Source organism: Argiope bruennichi, chromosome X2 (genome assembly GCF_947563725.1).
Source record: "Argiope bruennichi chromosome X2, qqArgBrue1.1, whole genome shotgun sequence".
In the NCBI taxonomy this organism is placed as follows: domain Eukaryota; kingdom Metazoa; phylum Arthropoda; class Arachnida; order Araneae; family Araneidae; genus Argiope; species Argiope bruennichi.
The window spans coordinates 75,652,344-75,672,418 of NC_079163.1; the positions used below are offsets into that span (position 1 = coordinate 75,652,344).

The window sequence follows — 20,075 nt, forward strand, 5'->3', positions numbered from 1 at the left end:
GGAATCGATGGTGAGAAAAAAAATATATTCATAAATTTTAATATTATTGGTCAAATCATGTAATTTAGGTTATTTAATTTAATGAATAATTGATTGCATTGTTTTGTTAATTTACACATAAGTTACATTCTAAATATATAATGAATTAACTAGAAAATCACTTACCAGTCTCGTTCAAGTTCTTTCTGAAAGAAATTTGGATTTGTTTCCAAAAGCATGGATAGTAATAAATCTAGATATAAACTGCAGTTGTTGTTGTTTTTTAACTTAACTTTTGGCGTAATTTTCGTTTTCGTTTCGTTTGACATAATTTTGAAATTAATAATCTGATGTTTCAAAATTTAAAGATCTCGACAAAATTTAATCTTTACTTCAAGATGAGAATTACTTTTAATAATTTTTAGCATGGGTATTTAGTTACTGGAAGTGAAAAAAAAAAATCAGCAGTTTTTGTTATGGATTTCATATCCTGTACAAAAAATATAGGAAATGAGTTGATAACTATGTTGTAAAGTAATATGAGTCCAATTTTTTTCCATCACCAGTGAATGATTGATAACAATTGAGTCAATTCATATAGCGTTAAAGTCACTTTATATGTTATGTCATCTAATATGTAATGGCACGTTGTCTTAGACTTTTATTTCTCCTGTGATGGGTTCCAAAATTAATTTTATTTGACGAATTTGAAATGAAAATAAAATCATATATCTATTAAAATGACGAATAAGGCATTTTTACTACATCATTTTCAATTGCTTGAAATTACATAAAAGCATGTTTGAGCAGTTTTAAATGTATAACACCAAATTGTTCAAGACCTTAAGAAAGTAATCATAAGTAGCATGATTTTACAATTGCAGCGGCAAGTAATCTTACTTTTATGAAAATTATGAAGAAGAGATTTTTGCTGTGTTGTTTCTGGATTGTTTGAAACTACATAAAGCATATTTATTTAGTTAATCCTAAATTTAAACTTATAATGGAAAATTATATCAATTCTCGAGTGAAAATAATCACTAATAATATGAAGATTTCATATCAACCATCAATGATTAGATAAATGTTGACATTTTGTTCTTTTTCTATCACAGATTCCTATGATCATTCGGCGCTGGAATAGAAGCCTGATAGTTGACATCTATGGGATCATCTCTGCGTCGCATATTTGTCATTCTTTCAACATTCTCCCTCGTGGGCCTTATTTTGTTTCTGTCCTATTCTGGAGATGAAATTATTTCCGAATCGTCAAAACCAGTACAGATCAAATGGTTAGTCGACAATCATGGCTTCATTCTGAATACTCCTGGATGTCAAATACCAGATTGGGATCCTTACGACCCTTCAGTTTTGCCTTTCATCAGCCGAGTCAACAGTCCATACAAATGTCCAGGGCGACCTCAGTTCTTGACAGCTAAACCAAATGGAGTTGTCACCTTGGATGAGAATTTTTTGCACTTTTATTACGGTATACTAACAGACAACGTATCATGTACCTATCGGGCAATAATAAGAGACCCTGGAGACGAAAAGGAACGAACAGATAATAAATATTATTTTGGAAATCCCAAGAAACTCGAGTTTGGCGTCCCCTTGAAAGATGAATTTATGATTGCGAAATGTACTATACAAGAATTTCCAAATTTAACTCAGTTTATTCCCTTAGTGCCTCTAAAACCTGATGTCGAGAAAGAAAAAACGAAACTTGTTAAGTCTTCCCTACAAGAGGACCCACTTAATGTCATTATAGTAGGCATAGATTCTGTTTCAAAACTGAATTTTTTAAGACATTTCCGAAAAACGCATCGATTTTTAAAAGAGAATCTATCATATATCGAACTTAATGGCTACACAAAAGTAGCTGATAATACCTTTCCTAACTTAGTGCCATTACTTACAGGACATTTCATCGAACATTACTGGAACGAATCTGTGCGAGATATGTTCTTTGATGACGTAGACTTTATATGGAAAAATTATTCAAGAAGAGGCTTTCGAACGTTATTCGCTGAAGACGCTCCACATATAGCAACATTTAATTATCTTAAAAGGGGATTTAAAAATCCCCCAGCAGATTATTATTTCCGTCCCTTCGCCCTTGCAGTTGAGAAATCTGTAATCAGACGAGAAAGTAAAGCTAACTGTTTGCAATCGAAATTTGAAATGGACATCTTGTACGATTATTTAAAAGATTTTGTGAAAACTATGGGCGATAGACCACTATTCGCTTTCACGTTTGTTGCAAGACTTACGCATGATAGTCTGAATGCGGCTGGCTATGCAGATGAACCAACTTTTCATCTCTTAAGAGATCTGCATGACAGTGGTGCGTTAAACAAAAGTTTACTAATATTGTTTAGTGATCATGGTATACGGTTTGGACCTATTCGACAGACCTATATAGGTAAGTTTGAAGAAAGAATGCCATTTATTTACTTATTCTTTCCTCCGTGGTTTCTAGTCAAACATCCCGAATTTGCTGCTAATCTTCGCCAGAACCAAGACCGTTTGACAACACCTTTTGATATCCATGCAACTCTGGTGCATTTGTTGAATGTAACACGGCAGCCTTCTCCAGAGCTTAATAAAACATTGTCTCTGCTCACTCCTAACGGTCTGAGTCTCATGGACCCTATACCAATAAACAGAACGTGCGAACAAGCAAATATCTTGCCTCATTGGTGTCCTTGCCAAATACATAAGCCAGTTCCAGTGACAGAACCTGTAGTAACCAACTGCGCACTTGCACTCATTGACACAATTAATGAACTTTTAAAACCTTATGAGAATGTATGTGCTCCTTTAAAAATGGAAAAAATTATCGACGCCCGTTTCGGCCAAGCAAACGATTTAGTCCTCAGATTTGTGAAACACCAGAATGATGTAATCAACAGACATGTGATACTTGGAGATAAAATCAATGCCCCAGGGGACTATTTGATTGTTATTAGTGCAAGTCCCAGCGGTGGAATCTTTGAAGGCACTGTAAGATATGACGTAGAAGATGGCACGTACCGAGTACTAGATGACATTAGTAGACTCAATATGTATGGAAATCAATCTGTATGTATATCTAGTGCCAGAATTAGGAAATTTTGCTTTTGTAAATCAAAGACTCTTTTCCATAAGATATTTAGGACCATGAGGAACACGACGATATCTTGATTTAGTTCAAGCATTATAAATAATAATCTTCTTAAGGAAGAATTTCAGTATTATAGCAAAGCAATTATTATGAATTCCTACTTCGTTTCGTGAAAGTTTTTATATTCGCATTTGACATAATTACCAATATATACCAAAAATCCAAATAAATAGTGATAAATTGTTTTTCGCTTAAAAAATAAGACAAAGTCAATAACAATTGCTTTCCTTAAGTTTAAACGCGCTTATAAATTTTGATTCGCTTGGTTTAAAAGTGATAGTTCAAGAGAATTAATATTTATGTATTTAAAAGATCAGAGGTTTTTTTATCACTTAAGTGCAACATACACTCTCCATTTCCAAAATAATAATTCTGTTGATAAAATTTAAATCAAAACGTTTGCTCATTTTTAAAAAATAACTTTATAGCTTTATTCTGTAGTTCGTTTCAAAATTCATTGGATATAAAACAAACTAAAATATTTTGAAATATGTAACATTCTGGAATTGTTCTTTCTTCAATTGTATTAATAGTTTACTTTGTAGAAATAACGTTCTAGGAATTTTCTAATAATTGCAGAATACTCAAAGCTATATTTAGTAATAATCTATTATATCATGCTTTCATAACTACCGTTTTCAAAAATATTAAATAATAAATTAATAAAATAAATCTGAAATACAAATTATTTTGTTCTGATTTCAAAGGAAGTCTGAAAAATTGGCTATCATTCTAACATAATGAGGACATAATTTTCCGAAAGAATGAAAGAGAAATTCTCAGAATATAAAAATCAATTACCTGATTACACATTAGAATAATATCATATATTTCATTCAATTATTAGTTTTATCGTAAACAAAAGTTTGTAATTATATATATATATATATATATATATATATATATATATACCAAATTTCTTTGAAAAATCAATTCAGGATTATATAAAACTCCAAATGTTTTGAAACCAAGGTTGCGATGGCGGTAAAAGCATAACAATTAACTTCACGTCACGCCCTCTTACGGGATTTCAAAATAAAATTGACTGTAAATGTACAAATACTAATAAAATGTAACTACAAATGGATATTTTAATAAAAATAATGAAGCACAATTCGAAATGCATTCCGCAAGCAGATTTTAGATAAAGTGGCCTTAAACTTGTTTCATTAGCTTGAATACGAACAAAATGACTGAAATAAGATCTGTGATTACATTAATTTGGAATCGTTATTTAATTTTTTTAAAAATCAAAATATTTTTCTCAAGGAAAATATTTAGAGTTGAATTAAGGTAATCAAAAAATATAACAAAGGACTTAAAATGAATTTTGCATTAAATGTCAACCTATAAATGGATGGAACGAAGCCTAAAATTAATTATATTTCAATGTTTAATAAAGTACAAAGCCTTTTATTGGAGCGACGCAACACTCATACCTCTGTAAAATGAATATGGCGAAGCTGATCAGGATTTTTAAAATCCGAAGAAGATTTGCAATAGAGCCACGAACAAATAATGAATTTCACTGCGCATGCCTTCGAATATCTAACTGCACATTGCCTTATTCTGTATTTTGACATAACATTAAAAGCAATAAATGTAATACCGCTCGGCCAAGAACTGATTTCATTTATCTGATTTCGCAATAATCGTACGTCTGCGTAGGTAATTAAAATAATTGTGGAATTAATGATGAATCAAGCTGTTATTTCATTAGAACAATTAAGACGCTATTCTATCTATAATAGGGTGCGTCGGGTTAGTTTAAATATTGAGGAAAGCTTAAATAGAAACACCTATAACACAAATATGCCAGTTAATAACTCAAATGAATTTAATGCTTAGAAAATATAGGGTGTTTCAAAACTCTTCATATTAACTTTAAGGAATGGTAGAATCGATCGAGATTAACACAAATAACCATGCAATACTTTTCTATAATTAAGCAATAAGGCCTTAGAGAATATTTCTAAGTCACGGTGACCTCAACCAATGCTGCTGCGGTCAACTGATTTCTTATACATAGTATTTTTCCTTAGTAATCATGTGATAAGTCTCATCTACAATGATAATCCTGTAGATTCTGTTAAGGATCTTCCAGGATTTCTGTAGCTGCAGCTGCCTTTCAGGAATCGCCTTATCTTTTTGTCAGTATACTATAGTCTCTATGTCGATGGTCTAAAGAATATGTCATAACTGGACCATATAATTTTTAGATGTAATTTGCTCCATATCGCATGTTCTTTAAATCCATCAATTTTCATTGACTCTGCCATTTTTGCCTTCCATCATTTCAGGACGCAGGAATTACCGCACCAATATTTTAATCACTTGACTTAGACCATGCATTTTATGATAATTTGTGTTCTTCTTGATGTATTATATTACCCTTTTAAGTTTTCACCAAGAGTTTTGAAACATCCTGTACAGTAACAATGAAAAAATTCTTCCAATATTCAGAGGATTTTTGAATTTAGAAAGTGTGCTTACTCTGATAATTAAACTAACAAATATTGCCATTTCTTATTATTAGAGTGCCTAAAATGTTCGTTCTGTCTCCGACGCTACTCAAGTTACAAAGCAGCCGAATGGAAACGACAAGTTCTGTACTTTTGCTTCTAAATAATGTTTTATGTCTAACGTATGGCTTTTTTTCCTTTTAAGCTACTCTGCGTGTAAGTGCTACATTTGTTACCATTATGGGAGCTTTTTTTGGTATACTAATCAATCATTTTCGCTTGGTTACCTGGTAATCTCTTCTACTGGTTTGATTTGTCACTTCATTTATCTGTGCTGATTGCTGGAATGACAGTGAAAAACAGAAAAGAAAGCTTTCTGATCATCCAAATGGCGAGATAGCTTTCTTTTATCGCATGCAAGATTATTTTCGGATAAAATTTGTCACTTATGACCATTTGCCGTGATGTCTTAAGACGTTTCGATCTTCTTGCATGATTTATAGAACTAGTTGCATTAGCACGCCATTCTTCAGTTTGCACTTTTTTTTAAAAGATGCAAGCCATTAAGTGTAAAATTAGCATTAATGTTGGAAAAATGATTAACGTCCGATGTTTAAGGCAGTTTCTTGTCTTATTTGCTGAGAAGAATTTGTTCCTTGTTCATTAAGACATTTTAATATAATATTTTTTTCGAAATAATCCATTCAGGGGTTCATCAAAGTTCAAAATAAACTTCTGAAAAAGAAACCGTCAGCGTGTTTTTTATCTTAACTCTAAGAAGCAATATTATTCGATTCATTATCGAAGCATATAATCAAAGTTCCTAAAGTATTTAAGCCTTGAAAAAATTTTGAACGCAACTTTAAAATTCAACAGCGTTCGATAAGAAAGAGACACATACCAAATTTCAAAGCTCATTTATCTCTTCATTTTCTTGCCTTGCCCTTTATAGCTAGTGCCTGCAACATAAGTGCCATTGATTCTATTTAGAACCTGAGAAGTTCAAGACTCCTTCGCAACCTACCAGTAATAAGTAAGCCTATGTATATCCTTGTTATAACACACAGTGGCGGATTTAGATATTTTGCGGCCTTAGGCAATATTATGGAATCCCTTTTTTCATAGCTTGTCAATTTAGCTTCATATTTCAACACATTTTTTAACATAAATTTAAGTTAGTATCTTTTTTTATTTTATTAACTTTGTGAGAATGTATTTGTTTTTATTCATCTATTATTATTTCAAATTGCCTGGCATCCACATTAATAATAATGTTATTGAAGGAGATATTCAGTTTTATTAATATTCTCAATAACTAAATAAACATATAGAATATCAGCCTATTACATCTGATAAAGATTTGATATTAGCCTTATTTATCAGTTTTTAAATATCTTATCTTTAATAGAATTCATGTTTTTTACGAACTTGCTTGTTGGCCCCCCTCAGACTAGAGGCCCTAAGCAATTGCTTAGTCTGCCGACTTGGAAATCCGCCGCTGATAACAGACGACAGTCGTGTTTGTACATTCGCATGCACAAATACGATTACAGCATATTTATTACAGCATTTGAATATTTTCATTATGATAGGACAGCATATATTGCCGTTATAGCCATATGTTGAAGTGGTTACTTTTTATTGTAATTCAGTGAAATCAAAGTGGTTAAATTGCGAACTAATGAGTCGAAGTTTAACCCATTGAAGGATATTATATTAATATTGTTAATGAAAGTATATCTTGTGCATCGCCACCATAAAACACATAAATGTACAACATGAAGCTTACGCAAGAATATATTTATCATAAATCTTAACTGTCGCTTGTTGTGTTTCAAGGATTTAAATCAAAATATTTATACATTATTTGTGACGTCAGTTTAGGAGTCAATGACTCTGATAATCTACGCAAATATCAGCCATATCATTGCGCCTAATTATGAATAATCAAATATCAAATATGACTTCTAGTTTTACTAAATGTTGCAAAGAATTTGATAAATTGTCCTTGTTGATTTATAAAGTTATGTGTACTTTAAAAGCATTCCATGTCAATACAGGCCAAGATCCTGTGATATTTATCTGAAAACTAGTCATATAGATTTGACTTAAGTCAATGAAAAATAAATGAACAAGAACTAAATATGCCACATGTTTAATTCATGTTTGTATAAAATTAAATTGTAGTAAACTGTACAGCGCATAAGAAAGTCTTCCTGAATGCTGTACTTGTGTTGTATTGTACTGTATAACTATGTTGTAAGTTACAATGAATGTTTGAATTGTATAAAGATGAAAATTTTAGCATAATGATATAGAGAGTATGCCATATCTTCTACAAAAGGTTATAAAAACTGGGAAGAGTTAGAATTTTTTATTTCCCTTCATTAATTATGTTTTGTTATTATTATATTAAGCATACAGTCATCTTTATATAAACCAATACAGATTATCTAAAATTTTTAATTATATTTTTTTGTAAGTTAAATTTTTAATTAACAAAGCATTTGCAACCTGTTTTTATGAATTCTTTCTTCTTGATATATGTTTATAATTTATGAAAGCCTTAAATATCTGTTGACTGTGTACAAAATTCTGATTCAAACTTTAAAAAAAAACGAATAATGAATGAGTGAAATGGAAAATTACAATGAATTCATATTTTACAGATGCAAATACTCTATATTTTTTTACATGATATGCACATAACTTCATCAAAGTTGATTGCTTATTAAAATATTGCAGTGAACATATAAAATGATATGTCTGAAAACAAAGTATGTATTAAAATGTTTCCCAGCCACAAAATTTCAATGATTGATAAAAATTGATCAACGCTCAATCATGTTCTAGAGTGTGATTGTGTTTCCTAAATTTAATTTTCATCGAAGTAGATGGATTTTTCGGGTTGGTATTCCTTGTTGAGGAATTGATTTCCTTCTAGAGGAAATAAAATTATTCTTTGTAAACTTCTTCGGAATACTTTTCATATTAAAGACATCCATTCCTAATTCTGTAGATTTTAAATTATACTTTAATTATTGGAGAAATTTAATGTCGAATTCAAAGAAAGTATTTGTTCTTGTTACGAAATATTCATTAAACAGATCCCCGAATAAACTAGGCCATTTGTAAAATATTATCTCATTTTTCTGTTTATTAAGTATTTCTCCTTTAAATAATTAGCGCGATACTTAACCATTTAAAATTTAACAATAAAATTTTCAAGAAGAAAATATATAAAAAAAAATTTCGCATGTCGTATACGTATTCATAGTTTAAACATGACTTTAAGTATGTATGTTTCTAGTTATATGATTATCAGTTCATTTGTCTGTCATTTTTGAAAACAATGAATGTAATTTTCCCTTTTCTCTTGGTTTTATATACATTTAGAATGTATAAAGCTTATCTTACTATGCAACATCTGTCAAATGATAGAAAAAAATCTTTATGACATTTTTTGTATCCATCTAAATATTAAAGGCAGCTAAAGTCTTTGTTTATATTCGCAATAACTTATTAAGTGTGAATATCCAATGATCATCAAAGAATCAGAATATTTTAAGAGCGCCTTAAGTGTTGTAAATATTTTTCCTATATACTTCTATAGAGGATAGCCTTAGAAACAGCCTATGCATACATAAATCTAAATATATATATATGTATGTAAATATATCGTGTATAAATACATTTCCTAAAATGTTTTCCACACATAGCCATCATAGATTAATTTTATAATGCAAAGCTGTGTTTTCATTATTCACCTATGCATGCCATTTAAAAATTTTGAACTCATGTATCACAATCGCTAGACTTCTATTTTGAGATTATTTACATAGTTTTAAATAATATTCTGCATAATAGATAATAAAATCTGTCATGGTGTTTTCTTTCTTAAAATAATTGTAGTTTCATTGTAGTAAATGAGTGATTCTTAACAGAATGAGTGATGGCTATTGATATGTAAGAATTTTGCATTGTGATGGCACAATAAAGTGGAACCTAACCACGATCGAACAGCACTTTTTTAGAAGTTATATTGTTAAAAGAATATGCCATTCTGTTGTAAACGTAGACGAAACTTAGGGAGATCGAAACTGTGGTGACATTTATTGTCTTTTGCACTGTCATTTAATCACGTTTATCTCATATTTTTTCTACATAGTGATATCAATTTCTGTAATGTTAAATTTAAATCGTTTTTACTCCAAAAGCGTAATTGTGTTTTGAAGAGTTTGTATTTTATATAGCCTTAATTTCATTGTCAGAATTTTTTTTATTTAATATATATCTTTGCACATTTACCTATGAATTTGTCTTTTTGTTTGTAAATTTATAATTGATTGCTTCAGATTCATTTTTATGTATCTGGCAAGAAATATTTCGACATCTGTCATTATTATCTTAGCATTTTTTTTTCTATATTTAAATTATTCTATGCAATGTACAGACAATATACCAATCAATAATGCGGACAAATATGAATAGTTTATTACAATAATTGTTATCAATGGAATATCAATGCATGAAATTAAGGTCGAATTTTTCCAAGGCGAAGCGAATTCATGTGTCAAATTAGAAATTTAATTCGAGTTTCCTAAAATGATCATAGTTTTTATACAAAAGATGAAGGAAAGAAAAAAAGTCGACATTTTTTTATTTATTTATTTGCCTGAAAATAGAAATTTGATCCTAATTTTAATTTTTTTTTGTCTACTAAAGAAAATTGGTTCTTTTATAAGAAGAAATTAGATACTCTTTAAAAAAATAATTTTTTGAAGTCAGAATTACTTGAAATTGTTCTATACAAAAACTTTAGCTCACATATATTATTTAGTTAATGTATGAATTCATTTCTTGCTGTTTAATTAATCGCAAGTAAAAAATTGTAAAGTATATGTTTTGAATTCTTATCGAAACTATTTTAAAATATGGTAGAAATAACTGATACCTTCTTAAAGAAGACCCGTATCATAATTAAATACAAAATTTCTAATTGTTTAAGATGGCGTTAATTAAATGTCGACCATGAAACTACCAAACACTTCTATACGTTATACAATGGACAAAAAACATGTCTCACCATAAAAGCTCAAAATTCCTTTCCTAATAAATATTCTTGACTACACTTTTTATTTTATCGAGTATTTGTTATCAAGAAGATCAAAATTTTTGTCCTCTCCACTATCAAGAATTGATATATATTCTATATTTCATTTCGACATTCGCCTAAATTTTGCCTATATTCGAATACTGCTATTTGCAATTAGTCATATATCTAGACCTTCTAGATATATGTGCAGATATATCTTAAAATTGAAATGAATTAATTAATGAACAGAAATGAATTAATTAATGGACCGATGTTAGATATATTTTAAAATTGAAAAGATTGCTACTTCTATGTCTGAAGACTTATCCAAGGGAGAAGCCTTCAGACATAGGAGAAGTTTCTGAATATTTAAATTCCATCATAAGACAGAAACTTCAGAAATACTTCTTGGAATCATATGCACTTCGATTTCAATGAAGTATTCCTTTGAAATGCATGAGAGAGTTCAGCAAGATATGAATCCTAGCGCTTTTGGGCTTATAAGATCAACATTTATGCTTGGAAATTCTTGAAACAAATCATATCTTATTGTTCTTTAATGATATACAAACCAACTTATTTTCTATTTTTAGTTTTTCAAAACTAAGAATAGAAAATAGAGCTTCAGTGCAAATAATCAGTGAAAAGATAACTAGCATTATCTGCAACTGAAAAACTTAGCTGGAACATTAGTATTTTCATCTATTCTGAATCTCGTCCTCTTGGACCAGTCTTCTTTCTATACATCTGAGTTATATTTGTTAATTCTCGAACAAAAAAGCACGGCTTTGAAAAAGTGGAGTAGGATGGATAAATACCCCAACATACCCCCCCCCACACACACACACACACAAAACAACAACCTCACCTTATCTACCAACCGTTACTGTGTGATTAATGCCAGTGATTGATTAGATTTTTAACTAAGGTAGTAATAAAATATATCCATCAATCGCTACTTACAACACTTTGAACATACATGAAATTATATTACTGATTTCAGCATGAAATTGCAACGAGTAACTGTTCATGAAAAACCAGACCGCTTTGGAAAACCTTAGCACAAGCCAAAGCACCCGATCAAAATTACTCTGTCTTACACAAAGATTTCTTCACTGCCTTTACTAGTCGTATAGTTCATGAAAAAAGTATCTGGGCACTTATTATTGCTCGTAATCTATGAAAACAAAATTCAAGGAAAATATGTCATTCAGCATAGATGTATGTTCCCCTTAAAAATATGCAAACTGTATTCGTATAAAGGGACATTTGTAAATTTATATTTTCTTCAAATTATCCCCCAGTTTTCAGTCTTTTAAGTATTGAAAATTTTCCAGATATAAAATTTTAGATAAATCGATTCAAAATGACAGCAAATATAAAAAAATTTAAGGATTGATTTAATACATCAAAACGCAGCACACGGGTCACTTACTCTATTTTTACTTTCCTTCATTATAGGTTTTTATTAATACGGTAACTTTGCTCGAAGAAAAATTAATACTTTTTTTTTTAATTCATTGTTAGGAGCGATGAAAAGTGACTTAAAATGCGTGGATTTATTTGCAAGAATAGATTACAAGTAAATAAATAAATTAATAGCTAAATAGTATTTTCGAGGTATATCATTTAATATAATCAAACATTCTGGATAAATTTAGCAATTAATATTTATATAACAAACTTAAATCTAAAAAAAATTTGAAGAAGCTAAAAATAGTTTCCTCCAAATAAGTTTCCACCAAACTACACTTTAAATAAATTTTTATACTTAATCTCTTTTTACCAGAAAGAGTATGAAATAGGAACAATGAATTTACTGAAACAGTTTTTAATTTTTTTTACTTTTTAAAAATTATTTCGTTAAAATCGAATGACACAGCATTATCAACGCACAAAAAGTTGCTTTTGTATTTTATTCAATAATGTTTTATTCTTTAATCCATTTAACATCATATTAATTCGTATTTTGTACAGAATTTTGATTCCGTATTTTTTCCGTAAGTAAAAACCTCTTAAATCATTTTAACAACTGTGATGGACTTCTATTTGTCCCAAACAAAACTTTGAATGAAGTCTCAGCGGAATAGAATATGTCATATTTTTCTTTCACCTTCACATTTATTTAAGCAAGAAAAAAATGTACATCTTAATCTAAAACAGCGTTGAAAAACATGCTTTATTTCCCCTACATTTTACTGATTTTTTTTTTTTTTTTTAATTTCTTCCAAAGAAAACTTTTAAAAAATTCAGATGCATCCAAAGAAAACGAAAGTCAGGCTATTCTCTAAGCTTTTCGTTATTGTTACATACCTTGAAAACAATTTGACAGAATTGGATAAATTTAAGAATAATGTTTTAGGTAATGCTTCTTCGATTGGTACATCAAAATTTTTGTGAGTTTCTGTTCAAAAAATTTTTAACATGTGAATTTAAAAATTAACAAAAAATTTACTTTTATATTTTAAAACAGGCATGATTTTTCTTTTTTAGTGAGTATTTTAATGTAAAATAAAAATTATTATCAAATATTCATTATATATTGAAATATATTGAGACAGCCGGGACTTTCATTTAAAATTAGGAACTGAAAATTTCATTTGTTTATAACTCACCAACCATTTTCTAAAAATTACAAAATCTTGTATGTATTCGAGATATTTTGGAGAATTTAGTAATGTATTCGAAATTGGGCGTTGCTCTTAAAAAAAATTGAGTTTGTGTACATCTAAATATGAAGACGATCCCTTGCATGAAAAAATACTTCAAATTGTTAGGGATAACGTATTTTTAAAATAGTAGGTATTTACAGTTTTATTGTACGACAGTTAATTTTGGGATAACCACGATAATGTATTTCCCTTCTTATAAAACTGTTAGTTATCATTTGTAAATTATTTTCATTGATAATTTAGCTTAAGATTTCGATTTTAAGCTGCATATTTGAGTATAGGAAAGTAATTATCTTTCTAAAAAAATAAAGTATGAAACTTTTGTTTTAAATTCATAGCAATCATTTTGTTCTTCTAGTCAAGTTTTGTGCCATGCTTTTTGCCAAGAGCTGGAATAGCTTTTACGATTAATATACTGAGCAAAAGAGTTTTTAAAGTGTATTAAATAATATTTTGTCTGTTAAGAATGAGATGTGTACTTAAATAAATTAGAATTTTCTTGTAAATAATATTAGAAAGAGACAACGAATGAAAAAAATGTTAGATTTTTTTTATCATATGCAAGAATATGATGGTATTCTATTCAAAAAAATATTGACGCATTATTGGTTCAAGTATTTTGTCTATAGGTATAAAAAGTATACAGCATGTAAAAGTGTATTTAATACGAAAGGTATTTGAAGTGATCATCTGAATAGTGATTTGTCAAACTTGTGATATTGTAATAAAAATGATTTACCTCTTACAAATTGTTTTTCATTTGTACTGTAAACCGCACTTTTTACAATAACTGCATTTATTATTATTTGAAAATTCGTATGTTAGAATTAAACATCTGAAAATTATAAATTATAAATACTAAGTTTTTATATTTTAACCCATAAAATAATAAAATTTTAGTTTCAACACTGTGGCCACTTTGGCTTTTTTTGCATGATCTATAATACTTGAAAATAGCATACATCTCTCTAAGATTATTTGAGAAAACGTTCCACGTTCGATTCATTTTTTTTCTTTTACTTTTTCGCATTTCAAAGCATTTGTACATTATTATTATTTACGCTGACTTACTAAAATAAAATTGTGCTGTGATCTGTAATGCACATGTATTTCAGTACACATACAGCACCCATAAAAATTTTAGATTTGTTCATCATTTTATTAATAAAAACCAGCTGAATAAAAGAAATCAAAATATCTAAAACAAATCCTTTTTATCAGATTTCTTTTACAAGCCTATAATGTTAAAATCCCCATTTTATCTGCAGATAAAGTTCTTTTAATTCTTAAAGAATTTTTCCTTTGTTATTTGTATTCATAAACCAAGAATTACAAAAAAAAGAAGAAAATGAATATGTCATATTATTTTTACCTTTTTATAGAAATAATTTTATTTCCTGAAACGTTTATTTCAAAGAATTTTCATAAAAGTAAACTTTCTTATGTAGATGAAAGTCATAAGATTCCTAAATATTTTTGTCTATGTCATTTTCTTTCATAAAAGGAGATTTGCATGAAAGATACAAAAGTGAGCATTTTATTGAAAATGTAATTATATATCCTCAATGGCAAAGTTTAAATCTCATATAAGGAATATTTTAAAATATTGTATGAAACTCAGCTTTTTCCCCATTTTGAAATATTTAATATGATCCAGATTAATCATTATCTGATTACACAAAGCATTTTAATAAAATTCCACCTCTTTCAAATTATTTGAAACTATATGAATTATTTTTTTTCAATTTCGATAGAAATGATAAGTTCGAAATATAAATACCGTCACAAAAGGATGTCCTTACTTTCATTTCCAATCAATACTTTATCCAAATGCACTGCAAAATAAATAGACTTTATTTTCCGCATCCGAAACAAATTTTTTTTCTCTTTCTCAATAAATTTGATAAATCAAGTTATCTATTCCTGTGAGTCATAAATAAAGCTTTCCTCCTCTAATTACGACTCGCAAAAACGATAAAAGGAATCCTTAAAACGTAGACCGACATAAAACAGTTTTAGTAACACTCTGCTATGCTCTCAGCTTATTAAGCAGACAAATCATGTTGTGCACGAGCGGATCCAGAGAAGACCTTTAACATTTGGTTTGGTACTATTTAAATCTTTAGAATTATTTATGAGGATTATTATAGGACTCAAGACTTATTGGCTATTTTTGTTCTTGTATAATTTTAGATTGTTTTCGAACTTTTGCCTCGAAAACGTGGTTAACCTTCTATTTTGGGAATATTTTCTTATTTTGATTCAAATAGAAATCCATTGAATACTTGACTTATCTATGTATTCGAAGTAATTTTAATATTGAATTATAATCCTTATGAATGGTTTATTTTTCGCTTACAACTATCAAAATTCGCTAAATCCATGCACGTATTATGGGCAAAACAGTTAAGGGGTTAAGCCGTGAAACAAGAAGCCAAACGCAAGCTTTCTTTAAATAGAAATATGAGCAATAGTTATATCCTAGAAGGTTTGTTAATTTTTAATCGATTTCTATATTGAAATTAAGTGATCATTTTTAGATATTTTTAACTGAATCTGTTTTTCTCTTTCCTTTACTTAATTACGAACCAATCTACAAGTATAATATAGAGTATCCAAAAATAATCTTTACACTTAAAAAATATAGTTAAAAACTAACAAATTAATAAGAGAAAGAGTGAAACATTTTTATTCAAAAAGTAAAGTGAAGAAGTTCTTTTTTCTATTTCATGAATACAGAATGGCATAATTACTATTGTCAATTTTATTTTAATATGGCTTTATCGCAGAAAATGGCACAAGTTATTAGACTTTAATCTTTCAACTTTAAAAATATCATTAAAAACTAACAATGATACGCAATAATCTTTAAACTTTAAAAATATCATTAAAAACTAACAAAGATAAGCAATAAACTTTAAACTTTAAAAATATCATTAAAAACTTGCAAAGATATGTTCTTACAGCATTTTTGTTCTATCAGTAAAGTATAAAAGTTGTTTTTTTCAATTAGATGAACACAGAATGGCATAATTAATATTGTCATTTTTATTTTAATATAGATTTATCACAGGAAATGGCATAAGTTATTAGACTTTAATCTTTAAAAATACAATTAAAAACAAACAAAGATACGCAATAAACTTTAAACTTTAAAAATATCATTAAAAATTAACAAACATACGCTCTTACAGCATCTCTATTCAATCAGTAAGTTCAATATAAAAGTTCTTTTTTTCAATTAGATGAACACAGAATGGCATAATTGATATTGTCATTTTTATTTTAATATGGCTTTATCACAGGAAATGGCGCAAGTTATTAGACTTTAATCTGTAAACTTAAAAATATCATTAAAAACTAACAAATATATGCAATAAAATGTTAACTTTAAAAATATCATTAAAAACTAACAAAGATACGCTCTTACAGCATTTTTATTCAATCAGTAAAGTATGAAAGTTCTTTTTTCTATTAGATGAACACAGAATGATATAATTGTTATTTTTATTTTTATTTTAATATGCTTTATCATAGGAAATGGCAAAAGTTATTAGAAGATTTATCGATTTTAAATTTGTAAACAAAGTACAAAAATTTCGGGCTTCATACACTCGAAACCCATTTTCAAGTTATATCGAAAGACACCGATAAGCGAGGCTATAGAATCCCCGAAGCTGCACGAAACCAGACTGAAAAAAAAATCTCTTAACAGTTATACATATTGCATGTAATTAACGAAATACACATCAAAGCAATCGTTAAAAAACTTTGATTTTTTTTAATTGAATAAAAAAAACAGTAAGAACATCTCTCTCTTTTCTTTTCCCTTTAAGTAATTTTTTTGAATTGCAAGGATGCTTTTCGGAGATTTTGCGAAGATTGAAAAGAAAAACTCTCTTGACTATAATTGTTACACACTTTTCTAAAACGCTTAGATTAGTTTAGTTATATTAACAACCCATCTTGAACCAACGCAGGATCTATTTTGAGGTGGCCTTCCTTATTTTGAATCGACGACAAGTTTCTTCAGACTTCCACTCCATCAAGTGGCACTTTTTATCAAAAATCTGATTAATGAAGCAGAAAAGTCTAGTCGCTCAGAAAAGTATCATTTTAAGAGACGTAAGCGAATATTTGAACCTCTTAAGATTACTCTAAAATCTACATTTTAACTGGAGTTTATGAAATAAAATTAAATAATATATTCACTTGAAATAACTTTATAATTTTTTTTTGTAGATTAAATATTTTCAGTTTGATTTAATTTTGCATCAGTTAAGAATAAAACATAGAAACCGACTGGCAAAAATATTAAGCATTGCACAATTATCGTGCTCTCAAAGCCATATTTCACCATAGATTACTAATATAATTTTAATAAATTATTTTTTCTACGAAATTTCAACGCAATAATCATTGTTCATTAAATATCATGAAATTTGTTAAATTACTCATCTGAAATCATCTTTAATAACATACAGTGGTGGCGAAAATTGTGGACACTTTTGAAAATCGTTATGTTTTCTGACTTTGCATGCTTATAGAAAATGTTACATTTCACAAAATGTGAGCAATTACATATGATTTTAAAGAGAATTTAATGCTAATTTCAATACAAAAGAAAAATTCAAATATTTGAAATACAAAAAAGTTATTCTTACTTTAATCTGAATAATAAAGACAGTGATGAAGGGGATTGTAATTTCTAACTTTCCTGACAAATCACTGTTCTTGTTCTGGGAACCACTCAAATGTTAATAACTGCTAGCAGAAGCTGACATCATGTTTAAAGTTGGAAAAAGTCATTATTGCGCTTTTTTCTGTAGAAGAAAGACTGTTTTTTATGTAATCAAATTGCAAGTTAAAATATTTGTTAAACTTTTTAATATATATTTGAAATTTTTGTAAATATTTTTAATATTTAGTCAAGAAGCAATGACATCAAATAAATGAATAGATTGGGATTAGAAAGAGAACTAAGATTATTGTCTTACATGAATGTGGTCTTTCATATGCTGAAATTGCAAGACAAGGTGAGTGGTTCAGTGACTACAACTGGAGCCCGACAGTTTTGTTTACGATATCAGGAGACAAATTTAATTAAAAAAAAAGCAGGAAATGGCTGAAAAAAAGGGCACTGCATCTGTTGACGGCAGAAGAATAAAAAAACTATGTCTTCAAGATAGAAGAATGTCATCAGAAGTCAACTAAATGATGCTGGCATTTATGCCAGTTCAAGAAAAATCAGGAGAATATTATTAGATGTTGGACTAAGAGGTAGAACTCGACGAATAAATTCTTATATCAATTTATAACTGCCTATAAAAAATCACAGCGGGCAAAGGAATGCATTAAATGGACGGATGATCAGTGTTCACAAGTTATACGGAGTGAGAAAACATATTGTTATTCGGTAGTGATGGCGAAAATATGTACGGCATAGAATAGGCGAAGAGCTACATCTTGACTGCATTCAGGCAACTATGAAGAACTCAATTAGTTTTATGATTTGATCATGCATGCCAGCAGACGGTATTGATCTCTTTCATGTTATCGATGGGACTAGGGATTGCAATACCGGATCAAAATTTCAATACCGGTATTCGGTATTTTTTAAATCTTAATACCGGGATACCGGTTTTAATACCGGTATTAGAAATTTTGGAAAAAAAAAAAAAAGAAAACACAGGTGTTTCTTTTTTTTTATTTGCCAGTTTTGTTAGAGAGTGTAAATATCACAAAAAATAATTTGTAACTTATAAATTATAACAGCATATAAAGAATCACAAAAAAGTAAAGGAACAACTTATTTATTTAAATCACAAAAAAAGTGTAAATATCACTATTCAGTTCATGGTACTATTACAAATTTTTGAAATATGATCTAAAAAAAAAACATAATGCATCAATTGTACTGTCATTAAACCTGAAAAGTAATTTTGTGTAAAAATTACCAGCTGTCGAATCTACGCTAGTTGGTGGTACTGTTAGCAATGCGCGATATACTTTTCCCAAGTATTTACCTCTAAATCCCTCATCTTCAAATAAATAGATTTCTCGTCGGATGGTTTTGGATACAGCTGATTTCTGTATTGTATTTTGGTTCGTTGAAATTTTTTTATTTATCGCTAATTCTAATTTTTGTTCAAGAGACAATTCCTTTTCACTATTGACAGTAGTGACATCATAATCTTCGATAATTGAACCGAATTCTGAATGTGGATAGGTTTGTAAAAAAAAATTTTAAGAAACTTTACTCTAACTTAATCAGATTTGAATTGGTTCTTTTCTTTTCTTCTTTTCATTTTCATTTTTAAAATTTTTAGAATTATGTAAATACCATAAGACATTTTCTATTTCGGTATGCCTTTCTTTTGTGCGATTTTTCAATGTAATATATAATTCTTCAGATACTAATGTACGCTGTTCTTTCAGTGGCTGCAACATGAAATTTGCTGTTGCATTAGCTGTTAATAAATTAGAATTTCTCCGACATAATCTCTCAATAGTCAGTTTTATTGGAAGTAGAGCTGATATAGTTCTGGATATTAAGTCAAATTCACTATCTGAAAAATTAATTTACAGGTTTAAGTCAATTATTGCTTTTTGGACAGGATTTCCCAGTTTCAAAAATCGTTCCATCACTAGGAGTAAACGGTTCTAAAGTGTTTTAAAATCTAATATTAACATATATTCTG

At 28.7% G+C, this 20,075-nt stretch overlaps 1 protein-coding gene across 1 annotated transcript in view; it reads left to right on the forward strand.

Annotated features, from left to right (window-relative positions):
- Positions 1–20,075, forward strand: part of LOC129960117 (uncharacterized) — a 159,886-nt gene that overhangs the window by 59,221 nt on the left and 80,590 nt on the right. Inside the window, exon 2 of the mRNA XM_056073248.1 lies at positions 1,095–2,404. Coding sequence (XP_055929223.1) covers positions 1,144–2,404 — 1,261 coding nt within the window. The 5' untranslated portion in view covers positions 1,095–1,143. The remainder of the gene's footprint in view (positions 1–1,094; positions 2,405–20,075) is intronic.